The sequence below is a fragment of the Saimiri boliviensis genome, chromosome 10, assembly GCF_048565385.1.
Source record: "Saimiri boliviensis isolate mSaiBol1 chromosome 10, mSaiBol1.pri, whole genome shotgun sequence".
Lineage (NCBI taxonomy): Eukaryota > Metazoa > Chordata > Mammalia > Primates > Cebidae > Saimiri > Saimiri boliviensis.
Genome location: NC_133458.1, coordinates 53378682 through 53402416, shown reverse-complemented (window position 1 = coordinate 53402416; position 23735 = coordinate 53378682). Strand labels below are relative to the sequence as shown.

The 23735-nt window shown below is 41.4% G+C and overlaps 1 protein-coding gene and 1 pseudogene across 5 annotated transcripts in view; one reads left to right on the top strand and one right to left on the bottom strand.

Moving 5' to 3' along the window:
* Positions 1–23735, bottom strand: part of NAPEPLD (N-acyl phosphatidylethanolamine phospholipase D) — a 48682-nt gene that overhangs the window by 4249 nt on the left and 20698 nt on the right. For 4 of the 5 annotated variants that reach the window (XM_074379287.1, XM_074379289.1, XM_003921124.4 and 1 more), the window contains exons 2-4: positions 18847–19156; positions 8432–9078; positions 3590–3704 (exon numbers count right to left, since the gene is read on the bottom strand). In XM_074379287.1, the coding sequence (XP_074235388.1) occupies positions 3590–3704; positions 8432–9078; positions 18847–19140 (1056 nt within the window). In that variant the 5' untranslated portion in view covers positions 19141–19156. Of the gene's footprint in view, positions 1–3589; positions 3705–8431; positions 9079–18846; positions 19157–19255; positions 22775–23735 lie in introns of those variants that run through there. The other variant, XM_010344561.2, reaches the window with a different exon arrangement.
* LOC104652590 (calponin-2 pseudogene) lies at positions 12212–16151 on the top strand (annotated as a pseudogene).

Below are 23735 nucleotides of genomic sequence, written 5' to 3'. Positions count from 1 at the left end.
GTGGTAGCAGTGAAGGTGGTGAGAAGTGGTCAAATTCTGAATATAATCTGAAGGTTGAGCTGTGTGTGGCAAAGAGGAGTCAAGATTTTGGCCTCAGCAATTGGTAAATGGGAGTCATCTTTTACTGAGATGTCTGAAAAATAAGCTTGAGGAAGTTGGATTTCAGACTTTAACTCTAGGTACCTAATGGATATCCAAGTGGAGATGTGACATAGGCAGCTGGATATATACATGTGGATTACAGAGGAAAAATATCTAAGCTAAAGAGGAACAGCAGATAGGTGGTATTTAAAGCCGTAAGACTGGATGCAATCCCTAAGGGAGAAACACCTATAGAGGAGAAGAAGTCCATGGACTGACTCCCAAGGCATGCAGTGTTCAGAGCAAGCAGAGGGGAGGGACTAGCAACAGAGACAAAGGAAGGACAGCCAGTGATGGACAAGGAAAACCAGGTGAGTTTCCTGAGGCCTAAAATGCACAGGTTTGGTAACAGTTACTAGCCACACAGGTCATCCTTTTCCTCCTGGCTCAGCTCCAGGTTTTATGGCTGTGTTTAAAGGATCAAGGATACCTTTCAACTGACTACTAAGTTATGTTTTAACTATATGTGGTTTATCCAGTATTCCTAGAGCTAACCCCTTACTAATGGACAGTTGATAACAGTTGATAACCATGGGACAAAACAACTATGTATAAAACACGACGTCAGAGAGTAATACGAGTAAGTGGGAAAAGCAGAAGACTCCCAGCACTCTGGATCCGTTAGGGGCTAGCCACACAAAACCTGTAAATTCCTAAAGGGGTCAGTTTCATGATCTGGCACAACAGAATATATTCAAAGCAAAGATCCTGGTCACTTGAAAGGCAATGTACATGTTATATAATGCTTGAAATTCATTTCCATCAAAATTAGTAATTTAAGTTTCAGTGCTTAAATATATGTAGGAAATCCACTCATCATTCCCTACATAAATTAGATGTTGCTATATATGCAATTTTAGAGTGTTGCCAAGTTAAGTACATCCTTAATCTGCTGAGATTACAGGAGGCAGCTATTATAACAGCATATATGCAAAGAGTGTTAAGTATTTAGAAGTCATGGGTAACACATCCTCTCTAAAGATTATATCTACTTTATAATTTAACTAACTCATAGTTACTAAGTTTATTCAACATCAAAATGAACAAATTCCAAACTGCTGAAAGTTAAATGAGTTTTTATTATATTCTCATTAAGAAATAAAGATGGAGGTTAGGTTCAGGTTTACTGTCAAGGAGTAATTCTTGACAGCTGAGTAACACAGTAATTCTCAAAGACAGGTTTTTTTTAACCCTCTCTCATCTTTCCCATCTCAGTAAACAGCACAAGTCTCTAACCATTTACTCAAGCTAAAAATCTAGGAGTCAACCTTGATTCCTTTCTTTGCATAGGTTTAATAAAATACCATTACTTCATCTAAGTCACATATATATGGAATATACATATGAAATATGTGCATACACACACACACACACACACACACATATGGAATAAGAAATTGTCACTGGGCCAGGCGTGGTAGCTCACGCCTGGTAATCCCAGCACTTTGGGAGGCCAAGGGAGGTAAATCTTGAGGTCAGGAGTTCAAGACCAGCCTGACCAATATGGTGAAACCCTGTCTCTACTAAAAATATGAAAATTAGACAGGCGTGGTGGAGTGCGCCTGTAGTCTCAGCTACTCAGAAGTTTGAGGCAGGAGAATCACTTGAACCCGGGAGACAGAGGTTGCAGTGAGCCAAGATAGTGCCACTGCACTCCAGCCCGGGCAACAGAGCAAGACTCCACCTCAAAAAAAAGAAAAGAAAGAAACTGTCACTAAATACAGTGGTATGACACTGGAAACCAGTCTCAAACTTCTCCCTTCTCCAAATACACACACACACACATTTATACTCTCATTTATCCTCCCCACACACCATGGCTAGTCATTCTATTCCTGCTCCCAATGGTAGCTAAGAATTGCTGCATTGTGGCTCAGAGTTGCTGCTCCATGGCATGGGAATTTTGATTGGGGAGTGGGGGAACAGGCAGGCAGTGTACGGGGAACAGGCAGGCAGTGTACTAGGTAATTTTGGAATACGCTGCATCTTTGGGAGAAACCAGGCCAGAAATGAGAGGAATACTTAAAACCGCAAGAAAACACGGTTCCTACAGAGAAGCTCTGGGATGTGGAAGACGTCACAGAAAGTAAAGAAGCAAGTGCTTATACCTTTTTTGGTTTTGAGATAGAGTTTCGCTCTTTAACCCAGGCTGGAGTGCAGTGGTGCAATTTTGGCTCACTGCAACCTCTGCCCATCCTCCCTACCCCCACCAGGTTCCAGTGATTCTCCTATGTTAGCCTCCTGAATAGCTGGGATTGTAGGTGTCTGCTACCATGCCCAGCTAATTTTAGTAGAGATAGGGTTTCGCCATGATGGTCAGGCTGGTCTCAAACTCCTGACCTCAGGTGATCCACCTGCCTTGGACTCCCAAAATGCTGGGATTACAGGAGTGAGCCATCACGCCCAGCCTAACCATACATTTCTAAGTTTTGTTTAGAGAATACCTTGGATCTAGGAAAGGAAAGCAAGCTTTATGCTATCCTCTGCTGGATCCCAGAACCCAGGCTATTAGCAGAGTTCTAGGACCCATCTCTCTTAAGTAAAAATTAGCTCTTCTGTTTTAATCAAGGAATCAAATCACTTTTATCCCTATGCCTGGCACATAGCAGACACCGAGTCAATGTTTATTGAACGTATTTCTAGAAAGTTCCACACTATCTAGCCGTACTTCTCCCTATTGCCCTCCATTCTCCTGCTGAACTGACTCAACTATTCCCCACATTAGCTGCCTACAAGCCTACGCTCCGCCCTTTCCTCCTCTGAAAATGCCTTCTAGCAGTCATCCCGATTCTGAGACCATCTCATCTGTTCCACACTACAGCACTTTCCCCTTCTAACATCTGTGTCACGTATGTGACTTCCATCTTTTTTTTTTTTGAAATGGAGTCTCACTCTGTCATCCAGGCTAAAGTGCAGTGACATGATCTCCAATCACTGCAACCTCTGCCTTCTGGGTTGAAGCAATTCTGCCTCAGCCTCCCGAGCAGCTGGGACTACAGGCACGCACCACCACGCCTGTCTAATTTTTGTATTTTTAGTAAAGACAGGGTTTCACCATATTGGCCAGACTGGTCTCGAACTCCTGACCTCATGATCCACCCAGCTTGGCTTCCCAAAGTGCTGGGATTACAGGCTTGAGTCACTGCTAGAATGAGAGCCTGCCTGAAGAGTGAGACGTGATGGGTTGCTTTTCTATTCTCCGGACAACACAAGCTTTACTAACTTCAGAAATAAGCCAAAAGAACACACAATGAGGGGTTTTTTTTTTCTGACTGTGTGTGTGTACTGTTCTACTAGTTAGCATGACTTACCATACGAATTCATGTAGTGACTGTGATGACTGCAGGATGCGATTCCAGAGTCTTGTGTCTGAAAACACTAATAGGGAACAGTGATGCCTGAATCCTATCATTGGTCAAACACAGAAAGTAATTTTTATCAAACTTACCTCATTTGCTAAGGCAAAAGTTCCCCAGTGAATTGCCATAGATTTCTTTGTTTGGACATCAATGTGAATCCTTACAGCTTCTTCTGGGTCTACATGCTGGTATTTCATAAACCACCTGATGAAACACAGCAATTTCTTAAGTCTGACCTTTGAGATATACACTAAATTCTAAATACTGTTTCATTTCATCAAACTTTAATATTCTGCAAGGGACTAGGGATGTTGGGAATTAAGAACTACTGTGATAAAACATATGCAATTTGGGGGAGGATGAGCTAGAAATCAAGCCTGAAGGCCAGGTCAAGGCTAAACTGTAAAAACAAAAACAAAACAAATTCTGCACAGGAATAAGTCACAGTAAGCAAAACCATCTCACTTTAGTACACTTTCTGCTGAAAAATAAAACAAGCAAAAGTCTTTTTTTTGTACGAATTGCCATAAAATAAGCAAGTCTCAAGCAAACTCCCCTCTGAACAATGAGGTTTTTGTTTCATGTATATTTTGATTTTACTGGATCTATCTGAAGATACACCTTACTGATGATGCAGGGGAGGCAAGCCCCAAAATTGGGGCTTAGCCAAGGATGGTTTTTGGCTTCACAAAGGAAATAATTCAAGGGCAAGCCGGTGGTGTTGGATGGCAATTTTTATTAAATGGTACGGCTCCTTGCATAACAGGGCTAATTTACAGGAAGTGAACGCACTCAAAGTTGGCAACATATGAGCGGTTGGCAACTGTATTTATACTCACTTGTACCCACTTTTAATTATATGTAAATTAGGAGTGGGTTAATGCAAACTTGAAGGGCAGGTTATTTAGAACCTTCTAGGAAAGAGGCAGTAACTACTTGGTCATTGCCATGGAAAGGGGCAGTAACTTCTAGGTTGTTGCCATGGCATTTGTAAACTGTCACGATGCTGGTGGAAGTGTCTTGGGCTAATGAGCAATGAGTGCAGATAGGGTCACTATTTGCCGGCTTTTTTCAGTTTTTTTACTTTATCCACTGAGACTGGGAAATAAGTCCTGCTGGTCTCCTACCTCACTGCTACTTTAAAAAGTAAATATTTTACAGTCCTGGATATGCATCAAAGAAACTGAATAATGGGTAAAGAACTAAAAACCAAAATTCCAATTACAAAAGAATCTGTATGTCCTACTGATGCAAATTTTTTAAAAACTTGCTAAAGCAAAAAGAAACAAAAACTAGTACATAAAATTTAAAATGGGAGACAAACTATCCAATTACTATTCAAAAAATTTTATTTAATCATAAAACTGAACAATGAGATGTTGGTTCAGCAAGAAGAGCAGACTAAGGAAATAACGAAAGGCTGCCTAATGCCTTGGGAAGAGCAAGGGCTCAGGAGGCAGAAGGCTTGGGTGTGAATCCCAGCTCTTGCAGTTCCTAGCCTTTGGAAAGGCTGTTCAAATTCCCTGAGCTTCTATTTCTTTGTTCATGAAATATAAATTTACCCCATTATGTGAGGATATTGTGAGAATTAAACAAGACAAGGCTTAGGAAGGCATCGAGAACATCATCTACTTTTACAGTATTCTCCCAAAAGTGTAAATAAAACCAACACTTTCAGAACAAAGATTTATTATTTCTGATACAAAGGAGAAAGTGTACTGTCTACAAGCAAATCCTTTGCCTTCTAAGTCATCAGTTTCAAGGGGGAAAAACAGCACTGTGTTCACATTATTTACATCCTACTCTGCCACTGACAACTAACACTACAGTGAAGACCAGCAGACATGGATTCAGCACAGGAGATTCCATGCTTTACAGAAGACACCAGAGAGAAGTTTATCCATCAGCAACAGAAATTTACTGTTAGGAGTTGCTGGGTCCTACAGAAGCCTAAAAACAAAGCCACTGTGTTCTCCTCAACAGCAAATGAGAGCAGCACTGTTCTGCCATTATCTCCTGACTCTTGGAATTCAGGGAAAGATGAAAACGGTTTTTGGTGTTTCTCTCTTTTTTTTTTAATCTTAGTACAAATCAAAGGGATAGATACATTCCTGTCCACCTGAAATAGATTTAAAAATTTTACTCTGTTACAACAAAATAAAAACTTAAAATCTTAACTGACTTGGGTAGAATATCTGCTGACAGATCCCTAAACTAAGAATGAAATACTCCAAGCATATTATTGAAAGTTGTTTTTGGTGTAAATATCTTAAATTTATAGAGCACCCTCAAGCTTTGTTCAATGGATAATCTTATTTCTAAAGCTGTTAATACTAACCAAAGAAACAGATTACACATTAGAGGCTACCACATTTAACTCTCTTAGGGCAAATAATAGCCTCCTTGTCAGCAGGAAAGGGGGATTATGTGAGTAATTTTGTTGTACAGATTTTCTTATCACATATTACTTATTTTCATAACAACAAATAAAAGATGTTCTAATATGTTAAGAAGATACATTAGGCCAGGCACAGTGGCTCACATCTATAATCCTAGCACTTTGGAACGCCAAGGCAGGCAGACCACTTGAAATCAGGAGCTTGAAACGAGTCTGGCCAACATGGTGAAACCTCATCTCTGCTAAAAACACACACACACACACACACACAAACACACACACACACACACACACACACACACAAACTAGCCAGGTGTAGTGGTGGGCGCCTGTAGTCCCAGCTACTTGGAAGACTGAGTGAGAATTCCTTGAACCTGGCGGGTGGAGGTTGTGGTGAGCCAAGATCACGCCACTTCACTCCAGCCTGGGCAAAAGAGTGAGACTCCATCTCAAACAAAACAAAACAAAAAAAGAACATATATCAAGTAAAGACCAATCTTTTTTTTTTTTTTTTTGAGATGGAGGCTCACTCTGTTGCCCAAGCTGGAGTACACTGGCACAATCTCAGCTCACTGGAACCTCTGCCTCCCAGGTTTAAGCAATTCTCCTGCCTAAGCCTCCCAAGTAGCTGGGATTACAAGTGCGTGCCACCACACCTGACTAATTGTTGTATTTTTAGTAGAGACGGGGTTTCACTATGTTGGCCAGGCTGGTCTTGAACTCCTGAACTCATGATCCACCTGCCTCAGCCTCCCAAAGTGCTGGGATTATAGGTGTGAGCCACCACACACAACTGAGTAAAGACCAATTTTATGTTAGGAATATAAAATTGATTTGTAACAGTTCTAAAAATATAACTCTGAGGAGTTGATATAAAAATAAATAAATAAAACAGTTCTAAAAATATACAGGTTGACAGGTTTTGAGAGTTTCTTTTTGGAATTATAACTATAATTGGAAAAGTAAAATTCAAGCACCAATATTGATTTGTAATCATTTTAATAACCATCAAGAACCAAAAAGGATAAAAATATCTAGCACCCTCAAATAAGAAAACTAGCAAAAAAAAAAAAAAAAGGAATAAGTAAGCATTAATAAATAAAAATAGGGGCAAAATAGTTTAAGCGAATGTAAAATTTAACAAATAAGTATAACAAAATCAGATGAGGCTGGGCATGGTAACTCATGCCTGTAATCCCAACACTGTGAGAGGCCAAGAAGGCAGGCAGATCAACGAGGTCAGGAGATTGAGACCATCCTCCCTAACATGGTGAAACCCCACGTCTACTAAAAATACAAAAAATTAACTGTGTGTGGTGGCAGGCACCTGTAGTCCCAGCTACTCTGGAGGCTGAGGCAAGAGAATTGCTTAAACTCAGGAGGCGGAGGTTGCAGTGAGCCAAGATCACTCCAGCCTAGATGATGACAGAGCAAGACTCCATCTCAAAAAAAAAAAAAAAAAAGAAAGAAATCAGATGAAAATAAAATAGCATATTCATTGAATTCATCCATGTATTAGAGAAATACTTGTTCTTCCGCTTATAAAATTACCTGAACAAAATATATTTGTATGTATCTGTCCATGAGCTATAGAATAAAATATTTTTTAAATTATCCATTCTTTTGTCACCATCATTGTTTGTTTTTCCTTTACTGCACATATAAAACAGAGTTGACTGAAATCTAACTTAATTCTTTGAATCATTTCTCTTTTCCCTAAACAGAGAGTATTAAGGAAAACAAAGACAGTGGATGAAATTCCTAGGCCCAATGACAGTGTGACCTTTCGCTGCTCTGAAACAGGTCATGAGTATGTCAAGGTTGGAGGATGAACGGTGAGCAGTACAACAACGCCATGACCAGATTAAAATTAACTTCAGTGCTGACTGAAATAAAACCATCACAAAGGCACTGATGCTACAGGCCAATTCCTTGCTTTTTCTCTTTGCTAAACGTACAAGAGCTATAGGACAGAGGACTGGGGCACTCAAGTCATGAGGCAAGAAGCAGTTATATAAAAAAAGTATTCTCCATGTGAATGAACAAGAGAAGGTTTTATTATTGGCTGACCAGTTTAACTTTAGTTGAATGGCACATGAATTTCTGGCTAGGTATAGTAATTCTTTAAACGTTGATCCCTTTTTTATGGTAATATCATCTCTGATTTTGAGTAATTTTTTAACTGATATGACTGTAATTAAAATATTTTAATTCTCATCACAAAAAAATAAGGATGTGAGATAATGCACGTTAAATAGTTTGATGTAGTCATTCCATAAGGCATACATATATCAAAACATCATGTTGCACAACATATACACAATTTTTACTTGTCAATTTAAAAATATTTAAAATATTTAAAAATAAGAAAACTAACTGAATCTGACATGTATAACAAAGTCCACCAAACAAAAGGAAAAAAAAAAGTCTACCATTAAAATAATAAAGTACAGTGTGACAAAAATCATAATTACTTTTAAATTCAGGTAACTTATCATGTAACAGGAATGTTTTATTTGGGAAGTCTACATACCGTGGTTCATAAGCTCCAATGGGAATAGCTGCAAGGTCAAAAGGTCCAAATCTTTTTCCTATCTCTTCAAAAGCAGAACAATAACCAGTATCTCCTGCAAAAAAAAATCGATTCCAAGGCCCCAAGACAGACCAGCTGCCCCACAGCACCTTGTTGTCATCCATTAGAGTCCTTTTACACCAGTGCTGGGAAGGTGTAAAGACAAAGGTGACCTTATCATGTCCGGGGACACAATTCTCCTCCCACCAGTCTAGCTCAATCACATTCTCACAGCCACATTTTTGCATCCAGTCAAGGAGACCCAAAGGCACAAACCATCTCAACTCATTACCAAATCGCTCATTCAAAGCAATGACAGAATTGTAGTCCAGATGGTCATAGTGGTTGTGACTGATAAGGACTGCATCTATTGGAGGGAGTTCACTTATTCTGCACGGGGAACGACGAAATCGCTTTGGACCCATGTACTGCGAAGGTGAAGCACGAGAGCTAAAGATGGGATCCGTGAGAAATATGAGCTCATCCATTTCCACCATTACCGTGGCATGTCCCAGCCATGTGACTCTTAAGCCAGCTTCTCTCACTCCAGCTTCTTCAGGGTTAGTGATAAAATACGGCGTAAGCACTGGGAGTTCTTTGTCAAGTTCCTTTTTGTATAAAGAAAGTAGACAAAGCAGTAGTTTGAAAAAAAGATTATATCATCATGGAACACATTTTGACCTAAATTATAGCAAGAAGAGCTATTTTCAGAGCACTAAAGTCATTCAATAAACTTGCTCACTTTGTTTTTTTCTTGAAAATGCACACTTCTTTCTGAATCTGACTTAATAATCATAATATAGTAATCTTCTTCATCCCATCCAAAAGGGAAAATTAAATTTAAAACTTTGAGTGCTGCTAAATGTATGAATTTTTTAAAGGCTCTCTTTGGTAGGGCCAGAAGGAGACTGGCCTAGATGAAGTCATTTTTCTATTGCCATTCTACTCAGCTGATATATTTGCTGCTAAAAACTGCCTTAAAAGCAGGTCGGTCTCTGGAAATAGTAAAGAAAGCTTATGATCACTTATTTGTAGCTCTTGGATCTCAGACATGAATCATGAATCTGATATTTTTTCTCTCTCTTTTTTTTTGTTTGTTTTTGTTTGAGACAGGCTCTCGCTCTGTCAGCCAGGCTAGAGTGCAGTGGCATAATCAGAGCTCACTGCAGCCACAACCTCCCAGGGTCAAGTGATCATCCCAGCTCAACCTCTCAGCTTGGGACCACAGGCACACAGCACCACCACATCCAGCTAATGTTTTATTTTTTGAAGAGATAAGATCTCATTATGTTGCCCAGACTGGTCTTGAACTCCTGGGCTCAAGTGATCCTCCTGCCTTGGCCTCCCAAAGTGCTGGTATTATAGGCATGAGCCACTGTGCCTGGCCTGAATCTCACTTTCTGAGTACTTATAATTTAAAATGGACCACTGTGATGATTCCCACACATATCATAGTCATATATTGTTTTGTTTTCCTAATTCATTACCCTTCTGCTTTTCTACCATTGATCAAACCAACATGAATATGATCCTTTCCTGTGAGAAGTTGATCACTGAGGTAAGGGGGGATGGTAAATGGATATAAAACAATAACTATAACAAAGGGTGAAGAGTATTAGTCCTTATTCTACAGTTTATACCTGGATTAAGCTAGGCCAACAAAAAGTTATAGAGTTGCAGCATCACAGTACTGACTTTTATAAAGCTCTTTTATTGAATTGTGCTCTGGTACCATGCTGCGTAACTGCAGGGAGGTCTCTCATAGGAAGCCAACTGATGAAACTTGCCATGTATGTGTTCAGACTGCAGACTTGGTACCACCTCCACCTTCCTACTTAACCCAGAAACATTTCTCTCACATCTTGTAACAGGAAAAGCTCTCCTCCTCTAGAGCACCTGGCTTTCTCATTTCTGTCACTGAGAAAACTTAAGATTTCACGCTACTTCTCTCTTAGGAAGTTTAGAGGAAAAGCTGAGGCTACCTGCAGCCATGTGCAGCACATCATGGAACATATTTCTGTATTAACTTCATTCTTGGCTTTATTTTAGTTTTCTAGTCTAATAGCTCACTTGCTCCTAGATGCTCATCCATTTCTTTTTTTACTGCTTAAGGTATCTTTTTAAGTTGCCACTAAATCAACTTTGAAACAGTGTGGTACTGGGTAAGTAGTTAAAATACAGGTCATGTTATAGACTGATAAGAGGGAATGAAGATCCCAGTTGCCAGAGGCAACAGACACAGCGACTTGTGTGAGTTCCTAAAGAATGATGAGAAATTCATGATACAGAGAAAAGGAAGAAGGGCATTTGAAGTGAAGAAACTATCCAAGCAAAGGTACAGAGCCAAACAGAAATGTGGTGTCTGAGGGCAGGGGACAAACTAAATCTATAAAGATGAGAATATAGTAAGAAACTTGAGTGTCAGGGTTCACTCTAAGAAAATGAGGAAGCATCTTTTTTTTTGTGGAGACAGAGTGGGCTTCGCCACGTTGCCCAGGCTGGCGTTGAACTCCTGCGCTGAAGCGATCTGCTTCGCAAAGTGCTATGATTACAGGTGTGAGCCACCACATCCGGCCTAGACAGCATCTTTTTGCCCTCATGTTTAGATAAAACAATTCTAGAGTCCAAATAATGCCACAGAGAGTGTCACAACAGTGGCCAAGATGTGAAGAGATGAGGACCTGAGCAAAGGAGACAGTGGTAGATAGAGAAAGAGAGGGGAGATGGGGAGATGCTGGTGAAGAGAAACTGAGAGGTCAGTGGGAAAGTCTGAATGGGAAGAAGACCTGGACAGGAAGAGAAGGAGCAGCACAGGTGGAGGACAAAAAGGTTTCTCTTAGCCATTCTAATCTTTAATTTCGTCACCTGGAAAATGGGAATAATTGTACCTATGCTTCATTTCTGTAGAATTAGGGAGTGGCTGGCACACAATAAGCACTCTACAAAGTATTCCAAAGGAGAAGCAAGCAAGTTCCAACCATGACAACCCATCAGGCACCAATCCTACCAATCTTACACATTTCCATGAAACCACTAACCTAGTTAAGATGCTAAGAAATATCCAGACATTCAAAGCTCTCCAGATTGCTCAACCTGTCAATTCACTCCATGCACAAGAGCCACCTCGAAAACAGCCAACTTAAGGCATTACATAAGCCTCCTCTGCTGCAAAATCTTCACTGGCTCTCCACTGGCTGACAAAGTCTGTCTCACCTCCTCCGCCCAGCAGTGAGCGGCCCAGGGACTGCCCCAATTCTCCTGTCTAGCTGTGTTTCATGCTCCTCTTCCACATGTGCTGTGCCCCACCTACATGAAGACTGCTTCCCAGTATAGACTGAGCTCAAGAACCCCACATGGCACTCACCCCATTTCTCAGGTTAAATTACCTTCCCCGCTCATTCCTTCGGGCCATCTCTTGAGTTTCCACAGCTGGAAGCACTCACTCCTGCCTCTCAACTTCCATATCTCCCTATTCACACATCTCCTCTGGATATTCTATGTATACAGAATCTATCCCATGTCTTATGAAAGGTGGAATCATTCACAGTGCTCAGTCTAATGAGTAAAACACAGCATGTGCTCAACAAAATTTGTTGGATGAGTAAATAAATGAATGTCAACTTTCAATCCGTTCTTAAATTTGGTAGTTACATTACTGAACAATGACATATGCCAAGCGGCATACTTATCAAGAATTAATGAGGAAAGGGAGGGGAAATGAATATAAACTGAGTATCTACTATGTACTCATACTTAGCATCATATTGGGCACGGAGCGATGATGATGATGATGATGATGATAATGATGATGATGATGATGAGCTACCTAATATATCAAGTACTTTAGCATAACACAAAATAAAAAACTATTAACAATAGCTACCATTTATGAAGTGCTTATTATGTGCTAGACAATGTACTAACTGCTACTGGCTACTAACCACAACACTGAAGGTAGGTCCTATAAGCCAGCTCCATTCTACAGATAAGAAAACAATGAATTAGAGAAGTGACAGCACTCAGGCAAGGTCACCCAGCCAGAGCCACTGTAGTAAACCATACTTCTTCCCATTAAACCTCATTTAATAACATGTTTTCTTAAAAAGTAACAGCCTGGGGTGCAGGTTGGGAGAATAAGTGGAGATGGATTTCAAAAGGACACAAGGAAACTTTGGGGGATAATAGATACGTTTATTATATGGATTGTGGTGATCTTCTTGTGGGTATACACATATGTCAAAACTCATCAAATTATGCATTTTAAATACGTGAAGACTATATTATGTTAATAAACTGTTTTTTGGTTTTTTTTTTTTTGAGACAGAGTCTCACTCTGTTGCCCAGGCTGGAGTGCAATGGTGCAATCTTGGCTCACTGCAACCTCTGCCTCCCAGGTTCAAGCGATTCTCCTACCTCAGCCTCCTGAGTAGCTGGGATTACAGACGTGCACCATCATGCTCGGCTAACTTTTGTATTTTTAGCAGAGACAGGGTTTCACCATGTTGGTCAGGCTGGTCTCAGACTCCTGACCTCATGATCCACCTGCCTCAGCCTCCCAAAGTGCTGGGATTACAGGTGTGAGCCACCACGCCCCAGCCTCACTTGCATTTTCTTGGCTAGATCAAGACTTTCTTGGCTGGTCTTCCTTTTTGAAAGCTGAAAAAGGGAAAATCCCAAGACTCATAATTAACTAGTACACTAGTTAATGTTTTACATTTCTCGGGAAAAGAGAAAAATCCTAACATTCATTCAATTGCTACTCTTTGGAAGGTGCTTCAGGTATATTGTGTCATCTAAATGTGTGAAGCAGATATTACTGCCATTTTACAGATGACCAGACCAAGGCAGACTAAGGTCACTAAGAAACTTGCCAAAGTCATACAACAGATAAGTACCCAATCACGAGGGAAATCTAAGCCTTTCTGACTCAAAAGACCTCTCTTTCACTAAGCTATGCTCCTTCCATGGCATAAATATTATCTTACATTAAAATTAAACAATGAAACTCATATCTCCTTAATATACTTACTATTTCAAGAGCATGCGTTTGTGTATATTAATGAGGTAAAAAAGAGACACGATTCAAATCCATTTAAACCACGTTTTTAAAATACCACGTTTAAAGACAAGATAATACGTTTCCTCCAGCTGAAGGTACATTTTAATCACCTTAGAAAACTTTACTGCCTATACCTGTAATTTGCAACTCAGATTTTTTAAATTAAAAAATAACATTTTTCCTTTTCACGTTTATAAGATATATGTGAACACTGAATAAAGATAGATGTGTTACCAAAATAACTCCAATTCAATTAATTATTGATGCTAATGTTTGACATTTTTGCCATATGTATTAAGAGTATAAGATCTATCAAAATGGCTTAATATTTTTAAACTCCTTGATCATAACAGATGATGCTCTTAATGTCTGGAAAATGCAGAAAAATATAAATAGTGGCCACTCTATAACAATATGCAGAGATTATAACCACTGTTAACATTATGATCTGTACTTGTAGTTCTATTTTATGCATGGCATGTTTGAGATCAGAGTATTCATACTTTCTAGCTTTATAAAAAATTGTGTATCATGACATTTTCAGTCATTACTAAAACTCTATGAGACACAAGGTTTAAAAAATGAAACAAATAAATTATTGAGGAAATTTTTCAGAATGAAACTTTTTTGGGGGGATTGCAGAAATTTATTAAAATTGGAAGACATTGTTTAATTAATCTTCTCTGCCATAAAACTGTATCAGGCTGTCGACAAAAACCCCTGGGAGGCTGAGGATCACTTAAGCCCAGGAATTTGAGGCTGTAGTGAGCCTCAAAGGGCTACTGTACTCCAGCCTGGGTGACAAGAGTGAGACTCTATCAAGGGGTAAGCTGCATGCTTGTTTGCTATCTGTGGTCATTAAAAACCCTAGACATCTTTACGAAATCAAGTCTGCCTGAACTTCTGCAAGCGTGAATTTTAAGTTCTTTGCTTCTTTAAAACTTGCCACATGTTCACTGTTGTCAAGCTGATTCTCCATCCTTTAGAAGGTCTCCAAAAATCTGCACTCAAGCCATCCACAAATAAAAACGTTACCAGTAGTAAAACCATAAAGCTGGTCTAGACAAGTAAGATTCTATCATTTCAACTTCCAGTTTTCTGTTTAATGCCTGTATGCCAATGGCTAGAGTTAGGCTTGCTCTTTAGGCTCTCAGCAGTTATTATCATCCCTCTTTTGGAACACAACTGTCTATAAGGTGCCATCAAAAACCACACTCCATCTGCACCTAGCATCATTCCTCCCAGGAGCCAACTCCTCAGAATGTAATTTTTTTTTTTTTTTTTTTGAGACAGGGTTTTGCTCTGTCACCCAGACAGGAGTGTAGTGGCACGATCTCAGCTCAATGCAACCTCTGCCTCCCAGGCTCAGGTGATCCTCCTGCCTCAGCTTCCCAAGTAGCTGGGATTACAGGCACACTCTACTGCACCTGGCTAATTTTTTGCATTTTTTTTCTATAGCGAGGGCATTTTGCTATGTTGCCCAGGCTAGTCTTAAACTCCAAGCAATCCTCCCGCCTCAGCCTCCTAAAGTATGGGTAATATAGGCATGAGCCACTGCACCTGGCCATGTAATATTTTTAAAAAGATAAAACACAGGAGAGGCATCCCAGCCCAGCACCTGCCCCACAGTCCCATCTTGTCCAGTCCCATCCGGTCCCGTCCTGCCACCGCGCCCACCACCATGCTCACCAGCCACGAGCTCCATGCAGTTCAACAAGAACCCCTTGTACGGCTGTCGGCCGAGGTCAAGAACTGGCTCCTGTCCAAATATGATCCCCAGAAGGAGGCAGAGCTCCACAGCTGGATTGAGAGACTCACCAGCCTCTCCATCAGCCCTGACTTCCAGAAGGGTCTGAAGGACAGGATTATCTTGTGCACACCCATGAACAAGCTACAGCCGGGCTCAGTCCCCAAGACGAACTGCTCCATGCAGAAGTGACACCAGCTAGAAAACCTCTCCAACCTCATCAAGGTCATGGTCAGCTACAGCATGAACCCCGTGGACATGTTTGAGGCCAACAACCTATTGGAGAGTAGGAACATGACGCAGGTGCAGGTGTCTCTTCTCGCCCTGGTGGGGAAGGTCAAGATTAAGGGGCTGCAGAAGGGGTAGACATTGGCATCAAGTACCCGGAGAATCAGGAGCAGAACTTCGACACCACCACCATGAAAGCCAGCCAGTGCGCCACTAGGCTGCAGATGGGCACCAACAAATGTGACTGCCAGCCAGTCAGACATGACCACATACAGCACGAGGAGGCATCTCTATAACCCCAGGAACCACATCCTGCCCCCCATGGATGACTCAAGCACCATCCTCCAGATGGGTACAAACAAGTGTGCCAGCCAGGTGGGCATGACGGCTCCTGGGATGCAGCAGCACATCTACGACACCAAGCTAGGAATTGACAAGTATGACAACTACTCCATGTCCCTGCAGATGCGCTACACGCAGGGCACCAGAGTGCTTAGGTCTTTGGCCTGGGCCAGCAGATATACAATACTAAGTACTGCTAGCAAGGCACAGTGGCCGATGGGGCTCCCTTGGCTGCCAGCGACTGCCCATGACCAGGGGAGGTACCTGAATCTCCCCCTTGCTACCAGGAGGAAGCCAGCTACTGAGGCTCCCGGAACATTCTCTCCCCACATCATTTCCCCATCTGGGTTTTTGGGTTTTTCTGTGTTTTCATCTTTCTCTTTTCTTAACCTGTTTAGTGCTGCCAATCAACTGAGGGTCTGTGAGTGGCAGCATGGGATCAGGCAGCAGAGTCTTTTTCCCCTTTGCCTTGGTCCTTCACAGGACTGAGCCAATGGGATATGGAGAAGGGGTCAGGGCTGTATCCCAATGCATGTAGGGTGAGGGTCCCTGCTGGCATGTAGGTCAAGCTGTACTGGGAAGAAGAGACCTGGGCTTGGAGGGAACCGGTCCCCGAAGGTTTCTGGTTGCCTCACCTCTTCCTCCTTTTGTCAGCCGATCAGTTTGTGGTTTATGTACCCGCAAAAGTTTCACAAAGTATTAACAAAAGAAAAATACATTTTTTCCCCCAAGGAATGGGGTGGGGACAGTGGAGAGGGTGCTGGGAAAAGAGTTGTGGAAAATGGGGCTTGGCCATGATGCTAAATATCTTAGGCTCCAAAGAGGCTGGATTTCCCTAGGACCCTAAGACCAACAGACCTCAGACCCTCAGACCTGCCCTGGGGCCCAGTGGGAAAACTGAGGCCTGTACAAGGAAGTGGAATTCTGAGTTGCTGGGGCTAAGCCTGACCTCCTCTTCATGCTAATCCCCCATACTGTGGCCTCAGTAGTTTTTTTTAGTACTTCTTGTTGCCCAGGCTGGAGTGCAGTGGCTCGATCTTGGCTCACTGCACCTCCACCTCCCAGACTCAAGGGCTTCTCCTGCCTCAGTCTCCCAAGTAGTTGAGACTGCAGGTGCTCCACCATGCCTGGCTAATTTTTGTATTTTTAGTAGAAACAAGGTTTCACTATGATGTCAGGCTGGTCTCAAACTCCTGGACTCAAGTGATCTGCCCGCGTAGGCCTCCCCAAGTGCTGGGATCACAGCCATGAGCCACCACGCCCAGCCTCTCAGTAGGTTTTAAGGAGCCCCCAGCCCTCCTTCTCCCCTTCTGAGCCTGACCAGCTATACTGCTTCATCTGCCCCACCAACTACTGCACAGGGACCTCCACCCCAGGAGCCCTGCTCCATGAGGTAATATGAACTACAACTGTGGACCAACACAATAAAACCTTTGTTTGTAAGAAGGAAAAAAAAAAAAAAAAAAAAAAAAAAAAACAGGAGAAATTTTTTTTTTAATTATAGAGAATTAATCTAGGAGGTCCAAAATACAACTACTGCAACTAATAGTCATTTTAGAATAAAAAGATGTAGGGAAAGGCATTTTAAAAGATAGAGATGAAATTTCCTAGAACTGAAGGAAATGCCCACCAAACACAGAGCACAGTGAATAAAAGAACTACATATCATGACAATTTTCAGAACACTAGTGCCGAAGATGATTCTCAAAGTCTCTTGGGAGAAAATAAAGGGCCTGTTCAAAGGATCGGGAGTAAGAATGCCACTGAACTTCTCCACAGCCACACCAGAAATAAAGTTATGGAGGCAATACTCTGAAATTCTGAGAGAAAACTGCAAACAAAAATTCTATACCCAAACTATCAATCACGAGTGAGAATAAAGACATTTCAGACAAGCAAGGTTTCAGACAACTGACTCTCCACGTACCCTTTCTCAGGAAGTTCACTAAAAATGTGCTCCCCCAAAATGAGAAAATGACACAGGCAGAGGAACAAGTGGGATGCAGAAAATAAGGGCCACTGCAGAAGACACAAAAGAGCCCAGGAGGCTGGTGAAAAGTGCCCCAGAACAGAAGCCAGCAGAAGCCCTGGAAGGCATCAGCTCAGACTACAGCCCTGTGCTAAACAACCACCTCCGGGTCTTTCCCTCAGGAAATTGGCACTGAGAAGCCATGGAAGGCCAGGAAATAATCCATAAATAGAAAGTCAAACAGATGAAAAGAGGTGTTGTTAACATGGCCAAAGGAGAGGTGTATATATATATATATATATATATATATATATATGGAAAGGAGACATAGCTATAGTACTTACTTGGTTCACCAATGAAAAATATTGATATACTCAAAGGAAACCATGAAATCAACTTAATTGAAAACTGTGATCTATAGGAAAAGGCCAAGTAGAATCATTCTAAGTAAAACTAGTATATTTAAAGGCTAGGAACCTATAGTCAAATTTCAAGGTCTGGAAAGGTCATCTGAAGCTCCCTTTTATAGCTTTGGCAGCCTTGTCCAAAGAGTAAAAGCCAAGCACTTTAGGTCATGCCTTCACCCTCATAATCTATTCCACACACGCACCAGGCTACTACCTTCCACAGCATATCATGCACTTTCTCACCTTCCTGACCTTGTTCATACCATCATCCACCTGGAAAATCACTGTCAAAATACTTCTTAGCAATCTAGGCCCAGCTCAAATATCCACCTCCTGTGTCAAGCCAACTCTAGCTCTGCCTGTCAGCATCACATCAGCATCACTTTCTTTCTGGTACCTCTAAAGCACTGTGTTCCTACCTCTAGTTACCACCAGGTTATGGTTGGTTATTCCTATATGCACTCTCTACTGCTGAATGATGAACTTTAGGACCTAGGTTACACCTATCCACTTTATCTCCCCAGACAGAATTCTATGCCGTCTGATATACGAGGGCTCAAATAACTAACTTGAGTCTTATATATTAAGAGTGAATATGAAGCACACAAAAAAGCCAAGTGGTACCTCTTTAGAACTTGGAACACTGCTGTGATTTTTCTCCATTATCAGCCATCTGAGAACATTTGGAATAGAGGGGTTTTTCCATGTTGGCCACGGATTCACAAATCTTCCATCTTTTCCTTTCTTAGATTTAGTTACATCTTCTTCTAGTCTATAATCTAGTTTGAAGCTTTTCCTAGAAAACCTAGAAGAATCACTTCCTCCAGAATTCCGTGCTGAATTTTGACGTTTTCTTACTGCTTCTTTAGGATATTGGCTGCTTGTCATCAGGGACTGGTTGCTTTCATTTTCATCCATGTCCTTTGGTGAAGAACTAAAAAAAAAACAAGGAGGAAAAATACTGAGTTGAACATAAAGGCATTCAAACATAACACAAGGTACTATATGTTAGCGAATAAAAATTTCTCCAAACCTATAAAAATATGACGTCTCTATTAGCTGAAACTTTCTTCCTGCAAAGCACAATTTTAGAATACAGTATTAGTTCTTGCTAAATAAGATGTTTGCTTTACTTATTAGCGTAACTGCCAAGCCCTTAAAAAATCCTTTAGCTACTGTAATCCAAAACATATTTCCCCAGCCAGCATGTAAGCATATTAAATTTTCCACTTCAATGACATTCTGTAGAATTAAAGCACCTTCATGAATCTATAATATTTTCATGCATGAATTTAAAAAATATCATTGTTAACAACACATAATAAGGACTGCTTCAGTTCCTTGAGGGAATTTAGTAATTCAAGCAAGTCCCATACATACACAAGTAGGCCTGGTTATATTTACACTGAAGATATGCTGTAATCAATCCCTGGAAAGGAGATAACACATTAACTGAGGGACATTTCAATAATGTATTGAACTGATCAATAAAATACATTCAAATTAATTCAGAACTGCCAAGTCAGCGAGTATGTATCCTAGCTATATGACCCTGAGCAAGTTTCCCACCCTCTCTGTATCATGATTTCCTCATCTATAAAATGGAGAGAATTTTACTTGCCTCCTAGGGTTATTGAGAAGACCTGTAATACAAGTAAAGCACTTGGAAACATAGTAACACACAAATAAACGTTTCATTACAGCTCAATCAATGTTACTTCTTGCTGCTGACCTTATTACTGCTACTACTACTTTTTTTTTTTTTTTTTTTTTTTTTTGAGACGGAGTTTCGCTGTTGTTACCCAAACTGGAGTGCAATGGCACAATCTCGGCTCACCGCAGCCTCCGCCTCCTGGGTTCAAGCAATTCTCCTGCCTCAGCCTCCCAAGTAGCTGGGACTACAGGCGTGCACCACCACACCTGGCTAATTTTTGTATTTTTAGTAGAGATGGGGTTTCACCTTGTTGACCAAGAAGGTCTCGATCTCTTGACCTCGTAATCCACCTGCCTCGGCCTCCCAAAGTGCTGGGATTATAGGTGTGAGCCACCGTGCCCGGCCTACTACTGCTTAACTCAAGGCAATAAAATCCTTGATTTTGAACTATACAGGACTCCAGATACACAAAAGTGATAAATAATGTATCTGCAACGAATTTTACTTCTTTCTTATTCTGTTAAACAAACATTTGCTTTCTGTTTCATTTAACGAACATTTGCTTTCAGTTTCATTAGTTTAAATACAATGTACAGACAAATAGCACACTTTAAGCACAGTAACAGAAAGCCAAATATTCTTTTTTTTTTTTTTTTTTTTTTTTTTTTTTTTTATGGCTACAATAGTGTTTAAATAGAAATACTGCCCCGGAGAGAAAGGGAAAAAACACAAACCCTAGGATGAACCTGTACACTGAATCAAAACTTTTCTTTCCAAACTGTCCAAACTGTCTAATCTAGAGAAGAAACACTGTGAAGAAAAGAAACTCCAGCTGACAAAAGCTAAAGCACATGTGGTTGCTCAGCCATTACTGTGTGTGGGAGGGCCCAAGAGGCAATGACCACCCATCTAAACCCCACTTCAAGAGTTAAGAGAGAGTCTAACAAGATTTATACCTTGGGCAAATAACTTACCCTTTCTAATCCTCCATTTTCTTCCTGTAAACTGTCTACCTACCTGTGGAGGTTTCTTTCAAAGGATCAAATGACACAAGGTACATAAAGTATTTGGCACTCACAAATGCTCATTCTTCTTTTCCCTAATCTTGTTAACTAGCAATACATCTAAATTCTGCTTATGTTCTTTATTTTTGAGACAGAGTCTCACTCTGTCACCCAGGCTGGAATACAGTGACTCGATCATGACTCATTGCAGTCTTAACCTCCCCAGGCTCAGGCCATCCTCCCACCTCAGCCTCCCAAGTAGCTGGGACTACAGGTGTGTGCCACCATGCCTGGCTAACTCTTGTATTTTTAGTAAAGATGGGGTTTCACCGTGTTGCCCAGGCTGACCTTGAACTCCTGGGCTCGAGCAATCTGCCTGCCTCCTTGGCCTTCCAAAGTGCTAGGATTACAGGCACAGGCCATTATGCCATGCCATATCTAAATTCTTTAAGTTCTTCTAGAACTTAATGTGGTCTCGGTGAGTAAGCTCTCATAGAATCACTTTTTCTGGGTTATAATTAAGTTCAGGTCAAGTCCTTTAAAAAGAACAGAAACAATGACCATCCATCTAAACCCCACTTCATTTAACAGATGAAAATGAACAACTTTAGAGAGTTTAGGCCAGGCACAGTGGCTCATGCCTGTAATCCCAGCACTTTGGGAGGCTGAGAAGGGTGGATTACCTGAGGTCAAGAGTTCAGGACCAGCCTGGCCAACATGGTGAAATCCCGTCTCTACTAAAAATACAAAATTAGCCAGGTGTGGTGGTAAGCCTGTAATCCCAGCTACTTGGGAGGCTGAGGTCGGAGAGCTGCTTGAACCTGGGAGACGGAGGCTGCAGTGAGCCGAGATCATGCCACTCCAGCCTAGGCAACAGAACAAGACCCCATCTCAAAAAAAAAAAAGTTTAGAGAGTTTAAGTTACTTCTTAACAAGACAATATGTCCAACAGATGGCAGAGCTGACCTCATGCTACCCCTTGTCATGATAAAACAGCTTATGAGATACTTGTATTTGTCATACACATATACGTATACATACATACACATATATCATAATTCTACCAAATAACATTAATAAATTTTTGACTCATTGTTTTAAACAATCAAGGGATAAATGAGAAAGGAAAAAAGGGCACTTTGATTCAAAGACTACAAAAACAACGTCAAAATAGGGTTGTGAACAACATCTAGAGGTCTAATGTAGCTAGGACACAAAAAACAAGAAAGGGCCAGACGCAGTGGCTCACCCCTGTAATCCCAGTACTTTGGGAGGCTAAGGCAGTTGGCTAACCTGAGTTCAGGAGTTTGAGACCAGCCTGGCCAAGATGGTGAAACCCCGTCTCTATTAAAAATACAAAAATTAGCCAGGCATAGTCCACGTGCCTGTAATCCCATCTGTTTGGGAGGCTGAGGCAGGAGAATCACTTGAACAGTAGAGGCAGAAGTTGCAGTGAGCCGAGATCATACCACTGCACTCCTGCCTGTGTGACAGAATGAAACTCTGCCTAAAAGGGGAAAAGAAAAAAAAAAAGGCAAGGAAGGTTTGCGAGAGTTGAGGCTGTAAAGCGTTAAAAGATTGGACGGCAAAGATGGGACTAGATTGTGAGCCTGGACTCCCTGTAAGGAGGTTGGGCTACACTGCAGGCAATGGGGAAACACCAAACATGCTTAAAAATCAGTGCACTTAGGTGCCAGGCACAGTGCCTCATGCCTGTAATCCCAGAACTTTGGGGAGGCCGAGGTGGGTAGATCACGAGGTCAAGAAATTGAGACCATCCTGGCCAACATGGTGAAACCCCATCTCTACTGAAAATACAAAAATTAGCTGGGTGTGGTGGCACGTGCCTGTAGTCCCAGCTACTCAGGAGGCTAAGGCAGGAGAATCACCTGAACCCGGGAGGTGGAGGTTGCAGTGTGCCAAGATCATGCCACTGCACTCCAGCCTGGTAATAGAGCAAGACTCCATCTTAAAAAAAAAAAAAAAAAAAAAAAAAAAAAAAAAGCAGTGTACTTAGGGAAGACAACTCTGGTAGCAGGATAAAAAAGAAAGGAAGTGGCTAAAAACTGGAACTTGAGGGATGGATTGAGTAGAAAACAGAAGAAGCCTAGAACACCCAGTAACACTGAACCGCCATGCTATACATTTCACATATTTCATTTAAATTCATGTTCCTAGAAAATCCTCAAGGTAGGTATTATAATCTCAATTTTTTAATAGCCCAGTCCAAAGATGAGGAGGAAGTGTGATGAGAAGAGAAAAAGCAGGCCGGGCACGGTGGCTCAAGCCTGTAATCCCAGCACTTTGGGAGGCCGAGGCGGGTGGATCACAAGGTCAAGAGATCGAGACCATCCTGGTCAACATGGTGAAACCCCGTCTCTACTAAAAATACAAAAAATTAGCTGGGCATGGTGGCGCGTGCCTGTAGTCCCAGCTACTCAGGAGGCTGAGGCAGGTGAATTGCTTGAACCCAGGAGGCGGAGGTTGCGGTGAGCCGAGATCGTGCCATTGCACTCCAGCCTGGGTAACAAGAGCGACACTCTGTCTCAAAAAAAAAAAAAAAAAAAAAGAAGAGAAAAAGCAGAATAAATCCAAGAGACGATAAAGACACTGAATCAGTAAGACTAGAGGGTATTTGGATAGTCATAAATTTAAGAATTTATAGGGCTAGTTGGTCAGGAGGAGGGTGGACAATTAAGGGGGAAGAGTCAGAAATGGCAGCACCACTAATCAAGATGGATTCTTACCCAGTGAGTTTGAGAAGGGTTTGAGGTCATAGGAAAGCAAGAACCCAAGAGAAAGTTCACATTGACACCCAAAGGAAATGGATGACTCTGGGATCCAGGCAGCTTTGA